Source organism: Hordeum vulgare, chromosome 3H, assembly GCF_904849725.1.
Source record: "Hordeum vulgare subsp. vulgare chromosome 3H, MorexV3_pseudomolecules_assembly, whole genome shotgun sequence".
Taxonomy (NCBI): Eukaryota; Viridiplantae; Streptophyta; class Magnoliopsida; order Poales; family Poaceae; genus Hordeum; species Hordeum vulgare.
Genome location: NC_058520.1, coordinates 335,163,737 through 335,175,997, shown reverse-complemented (window position 1 = coordinate 335,175,997; position 12,261 = coordinate 335,163,737). Strand labels below are relative to the sequence as shown.

Sequence of the window (12,261 nt, the reverse complement as noted above, 5' to 3'; positions counted from 1 at the left end):
CGGAGAAGTTCATGCGTCCAGCCGCAGGGAACAGAGCGAGGGGAGGCGAACAAAGCTGGTCTGGCTCAACCAGTTTTCTCCAGCGCACATATTCAGCGATCCCGGTCTCTCCGAGCGCCACATCCGCAATCCCTTGTTTGGGAACGAGCTGAAGGGCCATTACAACCGGGATTTGAAAGGTGGGGGTGCAGATTCCATGGATTAGAAGGTGAAGGTTTGAATCCGACAAGAAGATAGGGTTGTTTTGAGACTTCACCCCTCTTAAATTAAGGGACAATTTATAATTAGCGAGAAGGATTTACGTAGAACTTTCGTAAGTTCACGTAGGTGTAGAATTATTGCGTAGGCCTGGCTGGGCTAATGCACTTTAGCAAAGGCGTCCTAAAATTTTGTCTCCGGGTTGGCATTGTCTTCCTCTGAAAAACAAAAGAAACCACAGCCACAGGGCACAGGCGTGGCGACGTGCCTAGCCGGATCTGAGAGGTACGCTGAGCCCGGCACGACCTTGCCTTGTGAAGACGAATTCTGGCTGACAGATAAAAATCTCCACCGCATCCGCAAGCGCGAACTCCCTCCCGGATCTGCAGCTAGCTGCCTCCCGATCCCCCTCGCCTCGGCCGAGATCCTTCCTCCGGTGAGAACCAAGATGTACTCGTGGGAGATGCTGTCGTTCAACATCCACGATGGGTTCCTGGAGGCGATCGTGCGGGGGAACCGCTCGGGACTCCTCACCCAAGCCGATTACAACAACCTCTGCCAGTGCGAGACCCTCGACGACATCAAGATGCACCTCTCCGCCACCGAGTACGGTCCATACCTCCAGAACGGTATGGCCTGATTCCTCTCTCTCACCTAGCTCGGATCTTTTCCTTGTCTTCTTTGAGTTGGATTGGATTGGGTAAGGTTCCCGATTCCTGATCCCGTCCATGCGAATTGCGATCTCGATTAGCCAATTAGAGATTTAGTTAGGGATAATAAGACTGCACCGTGCTCGGCTCTTCCTTCTCGAGTTGGGATCTCATGAGGGAAGCTCTTAAGCTAGGCCTGCTCTCTGGGAATCGTTGGGAACAGGTTTGATGAGCAACCAAACGGGCAGTGTTAATCTACGCAGTGCCTGCAAGTTGGTTATATTTCCCACAGCCCACATGTCATCGCAAATCTGTAGCATCAGCCTGACCCCCCTGGACTACAATCCTCATTCCTCCACTCCCACCTTACTTTTTCAGCTATCTGTCATGTGTTCCAAGACGACTTCACTCAATTTATTACATCATATTTCTTCCTGAAGAAGATTAGTCTATTTTTTTTCTCATCTGTTACGTCACACCCGCCATGTGGTGCTAAATGCCCTTCCATCAATGTGCTGTTGTGCTATGATATATTTGCTGTGTATGCTTGTTCTACGCGTTTCTTTCGATACCTCTTTATTGTCATCTTATTTTTGATTAATTGCAGAACCTTCTCCCTTGCACACAACAACAATCGTCGAGAAGTGCACTCTTAAGTTGGTTGATGAATACAAACACATGTTGTGCCAGGCGAATGAACCTCTATCTACATTCCTACAATACATAACGTAAGTAATGGAGCACCGCTAGGATGCCATTTGTTTCTGCTTCGTTTGCACAAGCCAACAACATATCAAACCACTGCAGGGTGGAGTTCAGTTTGATCCTAACGGGATAATGTTTTCCACAGGTATGGACACATGATCGATAATGTTGTCCTTATTGTTACTGGGACATTGCATGAAAGAGATGTCAATGAACTGTTGGAGAAATGCCATCCATTGGGCATGTTTGATAGGTATTCTTGTGGTTCCTTTCTCGTTTCTGTTAAATGGATATCTATCAAATACTGACTCTTCATTTTTTTCCCGTCAATCAACAGCATTGCATCGCTTGCAGTTGCTCAAAATATGCGTGAGCTTTACAGGCTGGTTCTAGTTGATACACCCTTAGCACCGTACTTCTCAGAGTGCATTACATCTGAGGTAAAAACTTTGCAACCATTGTGCTGTTCATTTTTGTTAAAACGGTTAAGTATACCTTGGTATGTTATTCGAGCTTCATGTTTATTGTGTAGGATCTGGATGACATGAATATTGAGATCATGAGGAACACACTCTACAAAGCGTATCTTCAGGATTTTTACAAATTTTGTGCGGTATGAACTAAAATATGGTGGCTTCTACTCCCTCCGTTCCGAAATATAAGTCTTTTAAGAGATTTTACTAAAAGACCACATACGGAGCAAAATGAGTGAATCTACACTCTAAAATATGTCTATATACATCTGTATGTAGTCCCCTAGTGAAACCTCTAGAAAGACTTATATTTAGGAACGGAGGGAGTACAATTTTTCACTGAAAACGTTGTTTTGCCTAGTATTGTTTGGTTTCTAAATAACTTCTTCGCAACAGAAACTAGGTGGTGCGACGGCTGACATTATGTGTAATCTCCTTTCATTTGAAGCTGACAGAAGAGCTGTAAACATTACAATAAACAGGTAACAAACTAAACATTTCATCTTTCTGTGTGACAGATCCCCCTGTTTGCTATTTCATTCACAGACATCTGACTGGTAATTTCCTTGTCATGTTTTTCTCAGTATTGGGACTGAGCTGACTAGAGATGACCGCAGGAAGCTGTACTCCAATTTCGGTCTATTGTAGGTTTCGGTTGGAAGTAGCACTAGCATTACTTTTAGTTAAAATATGCCTCTTTTGCATGTGGTTATAGTAGTCTGATGTTTCCAGGTTTCCATATGGTCATGAAGAGTTGGCTGTCTGTGAAGATGTTGACCAGGTATATCCAAGTTCTGCTTTTAAGCTCAATGCCCGTCATTCTACTACATAAATATTTTCAGTTGTCTAAACACGAAATTATAATGCCGTGAACTGGTTCATTTCATTACCCAATTTTGTGCATATTGCTCAGTATTTCAGCCTTAAGTTTTGTTAATATGGTTATTTCATCATAAATATCTCTTTCAAATGTTTGTGATAGGACCATTGATAATAATTAACTTCGTGAGGTCTTTTGAACATACCATGCGCCCTAGGCTGAACACTTCCTCCTTAAGAATGGAGAACCTTCATACTTACCAGTCATCAGGGTCAAGGAATGGGGTTGCCTCTCCCGAGTGGCTTAAAATGAGGATAAAAAAGAGGGGAGGGGGGGGGGGGGGGGGCTATGGGGTGATACTTCACTTCGATAGTGGCAACAGTCTATTTTATATGTTGATAAGTACTGCCAAAAGCGTGTACCGCTTTGTTGATGGTAGGACGCCCAGGTAAGGAATTTGCCTGCAAATTTCGTGTTCCTAAGCTTCCATTAGGCTATAACACTTAACAAAAAAGGAAAACAAAATGACTGTATGTTTTCCTGTTCTGATTTATGCTCTCTAGGATGTATTGTAGTTTTGAGTGTGATATGTACTACATTCTGGAAGTTCTCACTTGAAAGTTAGATGTGTGCTTTATTGTTGTGGAGATGATATTAAAAAGAGCATATGGAAATCTTAACAAGCATGTAGTATTTCAAGAGGGATTGCATCTAAGTTATACTGGAACTGAGACCAGTGCCCTCTTCACAAAGTGAGATCTGTACGCGCACATTAATTATTCAGGCTGCCGTCATAATTTTTTCGTCCTCATCCTGCAGGTGCGTGGTGTAATGGAGAAGTACCCCCCATACCAGTCTATTTTTGCAAAGATATCATATGGGGAAAGTCAGATGTTGGACAAGGCCTTCTATGAGGAGGAAGTAAAGAGGCTGCGCCTGTCATTCGAACAGCAGGTACATATTTTTAGGTTTATTTTGTACTCCCTCCGTCCGGAAATACTTGTCCTAAAAATGGATATAATGGATGTATCTATAACTAAAATAAGTCTAGATTCATCCATTTCTAGGACAAGTATTTCCGGACGGAGGGAGTATGTAGGTTTACACAAGATACTTTATACTCCATCCGTTTCTAATTATAAGGTGTTTTAGATATTGCAATATGGACTACATATGGTTTAAAATGAGTGAATATACACATTAAAACGCATGTAGATGCATATGAATCTGAGAAAATAGAGAAAAGCTAAAACATCTTATAGTCCCTCACAAATGTATAAAAATAGATGTTTCTAGAACTAAAATACATCTAGATACATCCATTCCTATGACAAGTATTTCCGGATGGAGGGAGTATTTAGGAACGGAGGTAGTATAAGATATCTGACTAAAATGACGACAGATGATCAAAATGCAAGAGATCCAATATTGTACATTGGATATATGCGAAGTTCTGCAAGTCAGTACGTTATACACTCAACTATACTGGTAGACTGATTTAGTCAAAGGCTATGGCCCTGTTTGGAACCATAATAGATTATGATAATCTGGATTATGAAGATAGATTATATAATCTGGTTTATAAAAATAATCTAGGTGAACATGTTTGGAGGCCAGATTATATAAACTGTAATCCAGGTCTTACATTGCATAATGACCTGTCTGCCCTCTTTTTTTTTTTAAAAAAAGAGGAGGGTGGCGATGGTAGGAATGTAATTATCTCCAACTTTACAAGGGTAATGGGTCATTAGCAATTCATAATCTGATTTTAGCTGGTGTAGAGTAGATTATGAGTTTCTAATAATCTATCCATCTAGTTTTTATAATCTACACCATAAGCTGTCATGTTTGGAGACAGAATAGATTATAAAAACTGGATTATATAATCTGGGTGGTTCCAAACAGGGCCTATGACACGTCCAGCCACATGCAGTACTGATGCTGTGATGCATACATACATGCTTGTAAAACGTGTCTAGATACATCAAATCTAAGACAAGCTTTTTGGGACGGAGGGAGTATGTGCCAACAAGCCACAGCTCTGCACATGATTCTATAGATCTGTCTGGGTAGTTCTAAAAAATGCCGAAGTGCTAGTGCTAGTGCTAGTGCCTTTGTCTGAGAAAACTTGTGACCTCTGTGTGCCACTATTTCAGACCTTACTCTAGAATTGAAGGTGGGAGCTCTGATGTTCTCTCCTTGTCTGTGCAGTTCCACTATGCTGTTTTCTTTGCGTACATGAGGCTACGAGAGCAGGAGATAAGGAACTTGATGTGGATCTCCGAATGCGTTGCCCAGAACCAGAAGAACAGGGTCCATGACAGCGTCGTGACGATCTTTTAATCGGCCCCTATTACTGTGCATATGGCTGTACAAAAGGCCCGCTTTGATGATGGCACAATCGATTGCACTCTTTATAAGCTCATGATTTGTTATTCCCCTTGTTCCTATTTTCTATGCGGCTGAAAAGCTAGAACTGGAGTAGTGTATCATTATTTGTTTTTGTAGCAAAATAAAAGGCGCAGTTGTACGGTAAACTAAATAAATGATGTTTATTTCCGTAGTGGGTGGCACTATTTGTGCAGTTTGTTGGCAATGTAAAATGTACACCCAAGATATCAAATGGCTTGTTGGCAAAACTCTTTTACTCCATTATTATAAAATGTAACTTGTGCAGCTTAGAAAGGGCATGGAAATTGTTGGGCATCGTCGTTAATTATTGTGTATTTTCCCAAGCCTCGTGGAGGAAAAAAAAGAAATAAATCATGAAAATGCAGGAATATGAAAAATAAGATGGCCATGCGAGTATGTATTTTGGTCATGTAGTCCCTCCATCCTGAAATACTTGTTGGACGGAGGGAGCATGTGATAGTTCCATTTTATTTTTAAGTTTCATGTACAGTATGTTTTAGTCATGTACGTATGTGATAGTATCATTAAACTCTTTATTATCCACGAGAATTTATTCCTCACGTATATATCTGGGGAAGAGCATTTTCAGTTTCTGGAGAAGTGCCTCTGGGAGACGAAGACGCCTAGCGTGAAGGCGGCTGCATTTTCAGTTTCTTCAGTTTCTGGAGAAGAGCCTATGGGAGACGAAGACGCCTAGCGTGAAGGCAGCAACGGCGGTGGCGGCGATCACCTCCTTGTTCTTACCTATGGCATCCGCCCACTTGAACCCCTCCTCTGCCGCCCGCTCCTTCCAGCAGCCTTTCTTCTCCCTCTGTCTCTGCGTCGTCTCACACTCGAGCTTCTCCTTGTGTTGAGGAGCGGCCGCGGCCTTGGCCTTGCCGTCCTGACCATCATCTCCTTTCACCACCTTTTCTGCCTTGGGCTCCTTTTCCCTCTGGTCCACTTTGGTGGCCGGGGGTTCCTTGCTGCTTTGCTCCTTGGCCGTCTCCTGCTTGTGTCTCCCCTGCAACCTTGCCATGGCCGCCTCGATCAGCCGCTCCGCCTCCCGGCTAAGCTTGGATTTCTTATCCGTTGGTTGGTCGCCGACGTCGCTCGAGTTGGAGGCCTCCTTGCCCTTGGGCGGGGCGGAAGACAGCTTGGGCACGGTGAGCGTGAGCACGTTGGCGTTGTACCGTCCGGTGATTGCGTCGAGGTCGGATGTGGCTGGCAGCTGGAACACCTGGTGCAGCCGCATCTTCCCGGCTCCTCCATCCGCCGTTGAGGGGCCGAGGATGTCAAGCCGGCCGGCGGCGTCGACGTGCACCCGGAACTCCTCCTTCTTCAACCCTTGATCAACATAATGTCACACAATTCAGTAGGTACAAGTGCAGAGGTTGATTCATCTCAGTAGGATGGAGGAGTCAGTCACCAACGCGCATCGTAGCGTACGTTACGTACCTGGGAGGTTGAGGCGGAGGAGATATCCGCCGTCGCCGTGGACCCACTCGTAGTCCCAGTCGGCCGCCGCTGCTGGCGATTCTTGCCTGCTCGCCATGTCTCTCGCCATGCTTGCTAGCTAGCTAGCTTCAGCCGCGTACTGATCGATCGGGTTGGAGGTGCCGCGCGCCTCATATATAGCATGTCCATGTACGCAGCGCTTGCTTGCTTCCTTGCGTCGGTAAGGCTAAACTATTCCAAGCTTTTCTTGAGGGGCTGGCACAAGGAGAATTCATCGTGGGGGTAGACGTCTAACGTGTCTTGGGCTCATTTAACTTCCGGCGTGCGCCATCCTCACTCCGTCTCGTCAAAGCAACAAAATAACCCGCACAACTAAACCATCGACATTTTTTACCATTCTCTCCCAACGTCCTCATACCTCACATAAATAAACAGCTTGTCCCAAGTATGATAACTTTTGTTCCAGGTTTTGTTCTTTAGCTTCTAGTATCGTTTACCAGTATACCACAACACGCAGCTCCTCAAACAATGTTACTACTCTCTCTGTTCCTAAATACAGTATAGTCTTTTAAGAGGTTACACCAGAAGACTACATATGGATATATATAGACATATTTTAAAATATAGATTCAATTCATCTATTTTGATCCGTATGTAGTCTCAGTACTTCATTCATCTATTTTGATCCGTATGTAGTCTCGGTACTTCTGTAAGCATGCATAGACGAGGACACACATCCAAGTGGATCAACTGGAACAAGGGCATCAAGGAATGAATGAACACACTTGTCCGTAACCGTCAATCAGTCACATTTTACAAGATTCACAATAGATCTTAATCACCAGAAATTATTGACAGGCGCTGCTCATCAAATCAAAACAATGAGCTCGTCAAGGCTAACATTTGCCTAGGAAACAGATTATGTGGACAAAGGAGGAATTCAAGATCAAAATGAATGCACCAAGAGATGGCCTGGGGCCATGTTATTCCAATCCAGCAGAACTGTTTTTCTTTCCAAAACATTGGTCCCAGCCATGCATCTCAAGGCTTTAGCACCAATGACAAACCAACTTTTGTGCTCTTCTCAATTGCCTTGGTGTCAACCTCGCCGGAGATGGTGACGAGTGACTTTGGTCGCCATTCATGCTGGACAAGGGCACTGGCCATGCCATAATTGTTGAAGCGTGCCTTCACACTGGTGTGCGGGTCCAATGAGTGCTGCGATCCAAATATCAATGTGCTCTCGTTCCTTGGGAAGTTGTGGGACAGCTCTGCTCCAACAGCAGTGCTTGAATGTGACTTTACTAAGTGGTAGTAAGACGCAGTCAAGGTGTCACCATGATTGTTCCTGGATGAGATTTGAAAGTTCATTACCAGAGCAAATGCTACTATAATATCGATGAAGCACCTCACTTGACACCTCAGTATGGAACCAGATTGCTAATCAGCATTATCTATCAATCTTGAAAGAATTACTACATATGATAGCTGCGCATAGAGAAGATACTTACAGGTGGAGTGAAGCAATAAGATCCGGATATGCGAGGCTTAAAGCAGCATTGTACTTAGTGAAATTGCTAGTTGCCGTGTCAAATGAAACGTCAACACCAACTGATAGTTCTTTGCTTCCGAATACACCAGAAAGGTTAACCATAGGGCTGGGGTTCAGCCCAACACTTGCATTCACACTGGCGAATTCATGGAGATACTGGAGTTCAAGCTGTCAAGGCAGAAAAATACAAATTAAATCTCCTATCGCGGTGATCACCATATTGCAGATTAGAAGTTTAAGCAAACGGAGTGATAAGAAAACTATACCTTCCCTGACCTCTGGTCTGGAACAACCAAGCTGAGAATTGATTTGAGCCCTGGAGTTGCAAACTCATCAACTGTGAATGTTGTCAGAAGCTGGAAGATGTGAAATATTCATCAGCGAATCAAACAAATCTCGAGAACTGTACATTGCTGTGAATTAATATTATGAAGCATAACAGAAAAGCCAAATATGTGAGAAATAACATCAAGGAAAAACAAGCAATCAGATGTTTATACATGATTCATGTGAGAGAAAAAGGGAGAGTTGGAGCAGAGGCGGCTTACATCTGACTCTGAGTTTGCTTTGATATCAACTGTCAAGTTCTTGTTCTTAAGCTGGGTCTGAAGCTCGCCAAAGATTGACTCGTTTTTCCTAGTCCCTGCAGCTGTGATTGCCTGTAGGTAAACCAAAATCATTAATATGTAGTAGCGCTAGCGCACAAATACTAGACAGAGACACGGTTACCGAAGCCATACAGGTAAAACCAAACCATCAATATGGAGCGCATAAATCATATCGAGAGACATGGTTACCTAAGCCATCATGAGTTCATCTCCTCAAGAAATGCTTCGTCTAAAGGAATCAAAAGATGCACAATCCGTGGAAGGGAAAATAGGGAAGTTCTGGCAGCTCGCTGCGAGAGTGAAGAGATGGTCCCTAAATAGAGATTTAATACCCTGGTATGGTAACACATGAGGGTCCATCCATAGTCACACGGAATGAGAAGAGCTCGACAGAGTGGCACACGGCGGCGATCTGTGTCGGCAGGGCAACGGCGGTACAGAGGCACAAAATAGAGATCGGCGGGGCCTGATTCTAACATGCATTTGCAGAGTAAGTAGTGGATCAATGTGGGGAATGCGACGCGGACCGTAACCGAGACGCTGCTCTACGGGACACAAAATAGTGAGATCGCTACGGAAGAAGCGCGGGGGAGAGGATGATAGTGGTACTCACGACGCCCTCGGGGGTGCATGTGGTGAGGGTGAACTTCTGGTGCGTGCAGTAGTCCCTGTAGAGCAGATCTGCGTGCAAACCATCACATGACAGCATCATCAAGATCGGCACCGGAGAAGCAATCAGAATCAGAATCAGAGGAGGGAAGAGAGGCTGGCGGCACCTCTGGTCTTCTTCCCGATGTCGGTGTAGAGGCCCGGAGCCATGGCGGCCGGCGACGGAGACGAATTGGTGGTCAGTGGTGGGGAGAAGAGAGCGGGAGAGAGATCGCAGGGAAGAAGCGGCAGCGCCGTGCGGAGGCTGCGGCGACCAGTTAAAATGGAGTCGTGGCAGATCTTGCCCCTACCGTTTCCACTTTACAAAATGTCTGTGTTTCCCGTGATTTTGGATGATTCGTGTGCTCGTGTCGCGTCGTGCTGGGCGGGACCGAGCAAGCTGTCGTGGGACCCCCGCGTCGGCAACGTGGAGGGAGAGGGACCTCGTCACCCTCCTCATGCCGCGCGTGGCGTGGTGGTGGATCGGAGGACTATTTCTTTTCTACTCCGTATTTTTTCAAGAAAAAATATACTGTACTACTCCCTCCGTACCTAAATATAAGTCTTTTAAGATATTTCATTAGGTGTCTACATACGGAGCAAAATGAATGAATCTAAAGTATGTCTATATACATCCGTATGTAGTCCATTAGTTGAACCTCTAGAAAGACTTATATTTAGGAACGGAGGGAGTAGTTGCGCGCGAACCACGGGGTTAGATGATGGCTAAGGTGGTTATTGCAGGTGACTGAAAAACAAATTCTGGCTGATATCAAAGGTGATTCCGGAGGCTCTTACCCATCATTAAAGACTTTATTCTTAGGTCTAGTTATTTTGGTAGTTGTTCACTTGGGTTCGAATGTATAACTTTAAATTCTGAAGCTCATAGTCATATCAGACATGCCGTTTTGCTTGATCGGGGTCGCCATTTGCTATCCCCCACCTATGCTTGATTGTATTTCCCCCTAGGGTTTACCCTTGCTCCGACGAGCTACATCGGAGTCCATTAGGGTTCTTTGTCATTCATCTGTATGGCGTAGCCACTGCTTCTCACAGATGGTGACGATGGGGAGAAGAAGGTAGACGAATGTGAGGATATTCATGAAGATAAGTCGTATCTTGGAGGAAGCGCTGTCTCACTTCAGGAGAAGAAGGATGATGAGAGGAGAAGGAAGTAGATACAGATGAAGATCCGAGGAGAAGGAGGAGGAGTATGGGTAGGGGCCCTAGAACCAAGCCTAAAGGATCCCTTTAAAGGCCTAAACCTATGCGGTAAGGAGGAGACCGATCTTGATTTCGGAGAGGAACTTGAAGAGTTGATCAACGAAGTTAGATGGTTGGCTATTTTCAAGGTTCATATCATTCATGCTTTCAGCCATGCGCCATTGTTTAATGCTATGTGTACGACATGGTTGTTGGTCAACAGATCACATTAAAAATGTTGGGATCAAATTTGTTCTTGTCCAATTTCATTCGTGCCACCTTCAAGCATCACGGGAAACTCTAGGTCCAGTTATTCGGACCACGCGACGACGTTTCGGTGTCGTTCTCCTTCGTTGAGGCACTGTCTTGTTTGCTCGTTGCATCCTTAGCGATGTATTTAGAGATGGTGGTTGCCATATTGGTTTGGTTTGGCTACTTCCCAAGTTTAGCTATGTTTTTTTGTCGAGCATCACATGCCTCTTTGCTTCGCGCACCATGTTCATGCCTCATGCGTTCATTCCATTTTTTGTACCGCCTATTGTATTCACCCTTAACTTATTCTATCAATGGAATTATATGCAAGCTATGCGCATTTGCGAAAAAATGTTGCTTGGGTTATTGGAAGAGACATGGATATGGTCCCTTGGCTGTTCCGTGGTGCAACAGTTGTTATATAGGAGTATGATGGGTTTAGTAATGTGAATAATTACAAGTTGGACACAATTCCCCTTTGGACAAGAATTCAGGGGGTGCCTGATGGACCAATGAGGAAGAAGGAATTGTGGGAGAAAGTGGCAAGCAAGGTTGGGGAACCACCTATCATAGTGATTGTCAATTAAGGCACTATAAATCAAGTTTCTCAGAGCTAAGGTCTATCTTGATGTCAATAGCGTGTTGTTCAAATTTATGTTGATAAAAATAAAGGAGAGGAAGAAATATCCAGTTTTATATGAGAACTTTCCTGATTTATTCTTCTTTTGTGGTTCGATGGGGTCATGTAGTAGACGAATGTGGAGATGGAGTTCATGAACAAGAAAAATACGAGTGGGGTGATTGGCTTAGATAGAACTTTGGCACAACTATTGCAAGACAAGATGCTGGTAGAGCGGGCGGTGATAAAGTGACAAGGGGTCGTGAGAGAGGCTAGGGAAGAGGAGATCATGGTCTAGGAGATGGGAGTGGTAGAAGTGGGTGTGGGGGAGCATGAAGAGGTAGAGGTGAGTGGAATGACACGAATAATGATGGTTTGGGTTTTACTCAGCACAATCAAGCAAATGATCTTGACAAAAATAAAATTTCTAGGAAGCGTCTTGTGTCATAAATGAAGCACTCAATATGTAGGGACAAGCACTACCAAACATGGCAGACAAAGTGGCGGGGACCATGTTCATGATTCAAAGCAATGCAACAAGCACTGAGGGAGCATCGACATTGGATACTTTGGGCAAGGTACCTATTGTCAAGAGAAAGAGGCAAGGAAATGGTGAAGAGGGGATGATTGTGATATGATGAATGAGGCAGACTCCAAAGCGGAGGACCGGCACGCGAAATGAGG

General features: G+C 44.5%; 3 protein-coding genes across 3 annotated transcripts; 1 reads left to right on the top strand and 2 right to left on the bottom strand.

Moving 5' to 3' along the window:
* The first annotated feature begins 401 nt into the window (after nt 1-401).
* LOC123443779 (probable V-type proton ATPase subunit d) lies at nt 402-5,485 on the top strand. Its single transcript, XM_045120306.1, has 10 exons — nt 402-827; nt 1,456-1,576; nt 1,699-1,806; nt 1,891-1,993; nt 2,086-2,166; nt 2,423-2,508; nt 2,611-2,670; nt 2,759-2,807; nt 3,666-3,800; nt 5,058-5,485. The coding sequence occupies exons 1-10, from the start codon at nt 647-649 to the stop codon at nt 5,187-5,189; spliced, it is 1,056 nt and encodes a 351-aa protein (XP_044976241.1). The 5' UTR covers nt 402-646; the 3' UTR covers nt 5,190-5,485.
* LOC123443780 (inactive protein RESTRICTED TEV MOVEMENT 2-like) lies at nt 5,346-6,807 on the bottom strand. The gene is made up of 2 exons (XM_045120307.1): nt 6,696-6,807; nt 5,346-6,584 (listed from the first exon to the last, which is right to left on the bottom strand). Exons 1-2 carry the CDS (start codon nt 6,802-6,804, stop codon nt 5,914-5,916), a joined length of 780 nt encoding a protein of 259 aa, XP_044976242.1. The 5' UTR covers nt 6,805-6,807; the 3' UTR covers nt 5,346-5,913.
* Nucleotides 6,808-7,467: 660 nt separating this feature from the next.
* LOC123443778 (mitochondrial outer membrane protein porin 3) lies at nt 7,468-9,841 on the bottom strand. Its single transcript, XM_045120305.1, has 6 exons — nt 9,632-9,841; nt 9,469-9,536; nt 8,796-8,906; nt 8,514-8,603; nt 8,207-8,415; nt 7,468-8,043 (listed from the first exon to the last, which is right to left on the bottom strand). Exons 1-6 carry the CDS (start codon nt 9,672-9,674, stop codon nt 7,737-7,739), a joined length of 828 nt encoding a protein of 275 aa, XP_044976240.1. The 5' UTR covers nt 9,675-9,841; the 3' UTR covers nt 7,468-7,736.
* Between the last annotated feature and the right edge of the window lie 2,420 nt (nt 9,842-12,261).

Bases quoted from the DNA above. Each gene is read 5' to 3' on its own strand.
- LOC123443779 (XM_045120306.1), top strand. From the start codon at position 647: ATGTACTCGTGGGAGATGCTGTCGTTCAACATCCACGATGGGTTCCTG. The intron at 1,577-1,698 runs GTAAGTAATGGA...TGTTTTCCACAG, and splicing joins ACATTCCTACAATACATAAC to GTATGGACACATGATCGATA. The intron at 1,807-1,890 runs GTATTCTTGTGG...GTCAATCAACAG, and splicing joins CCATTGGGCATGTTTGATAG to CATTGCATCGCTTGCAGTTG.
- LOC123443780 (XM_045120307.1), bottom strand. From the start codon at position 6,804: ATGGCGAGAGACATGGCGAGCAGGCAAGAATCGCCAGCAGCGGCGGCC. The intron at 6,585-6,695 runs GTACGTAACGTA...ATGTTGATCAAG, and splicing joins CCTCCGCCTCAACCTCCCAG to GGTTGAAGAAGGAGGAGTTC.
- LOC123443778 (XM_045120305.1), bottom strand. From the start codon at position 9,674: ATGGCTCCGGGCCTCTACACCGACATCGGGAAGAAGACCAGAG. The intron at 9,537-9,631 runs GTGCCGCCAGCC...GTTTGCACGCAG, and splicing joins CATCGGGAAGAAGACCAGAG to ATCTGCTCTACAGGGACTAC. The intron at 8,907-9,468 runs GTGAGTACCACT...GTTTACCTACAG, and splicing joins CATGCACCCCCGAGGGCGTC to GCAATCACAGCTGCAGGGAC.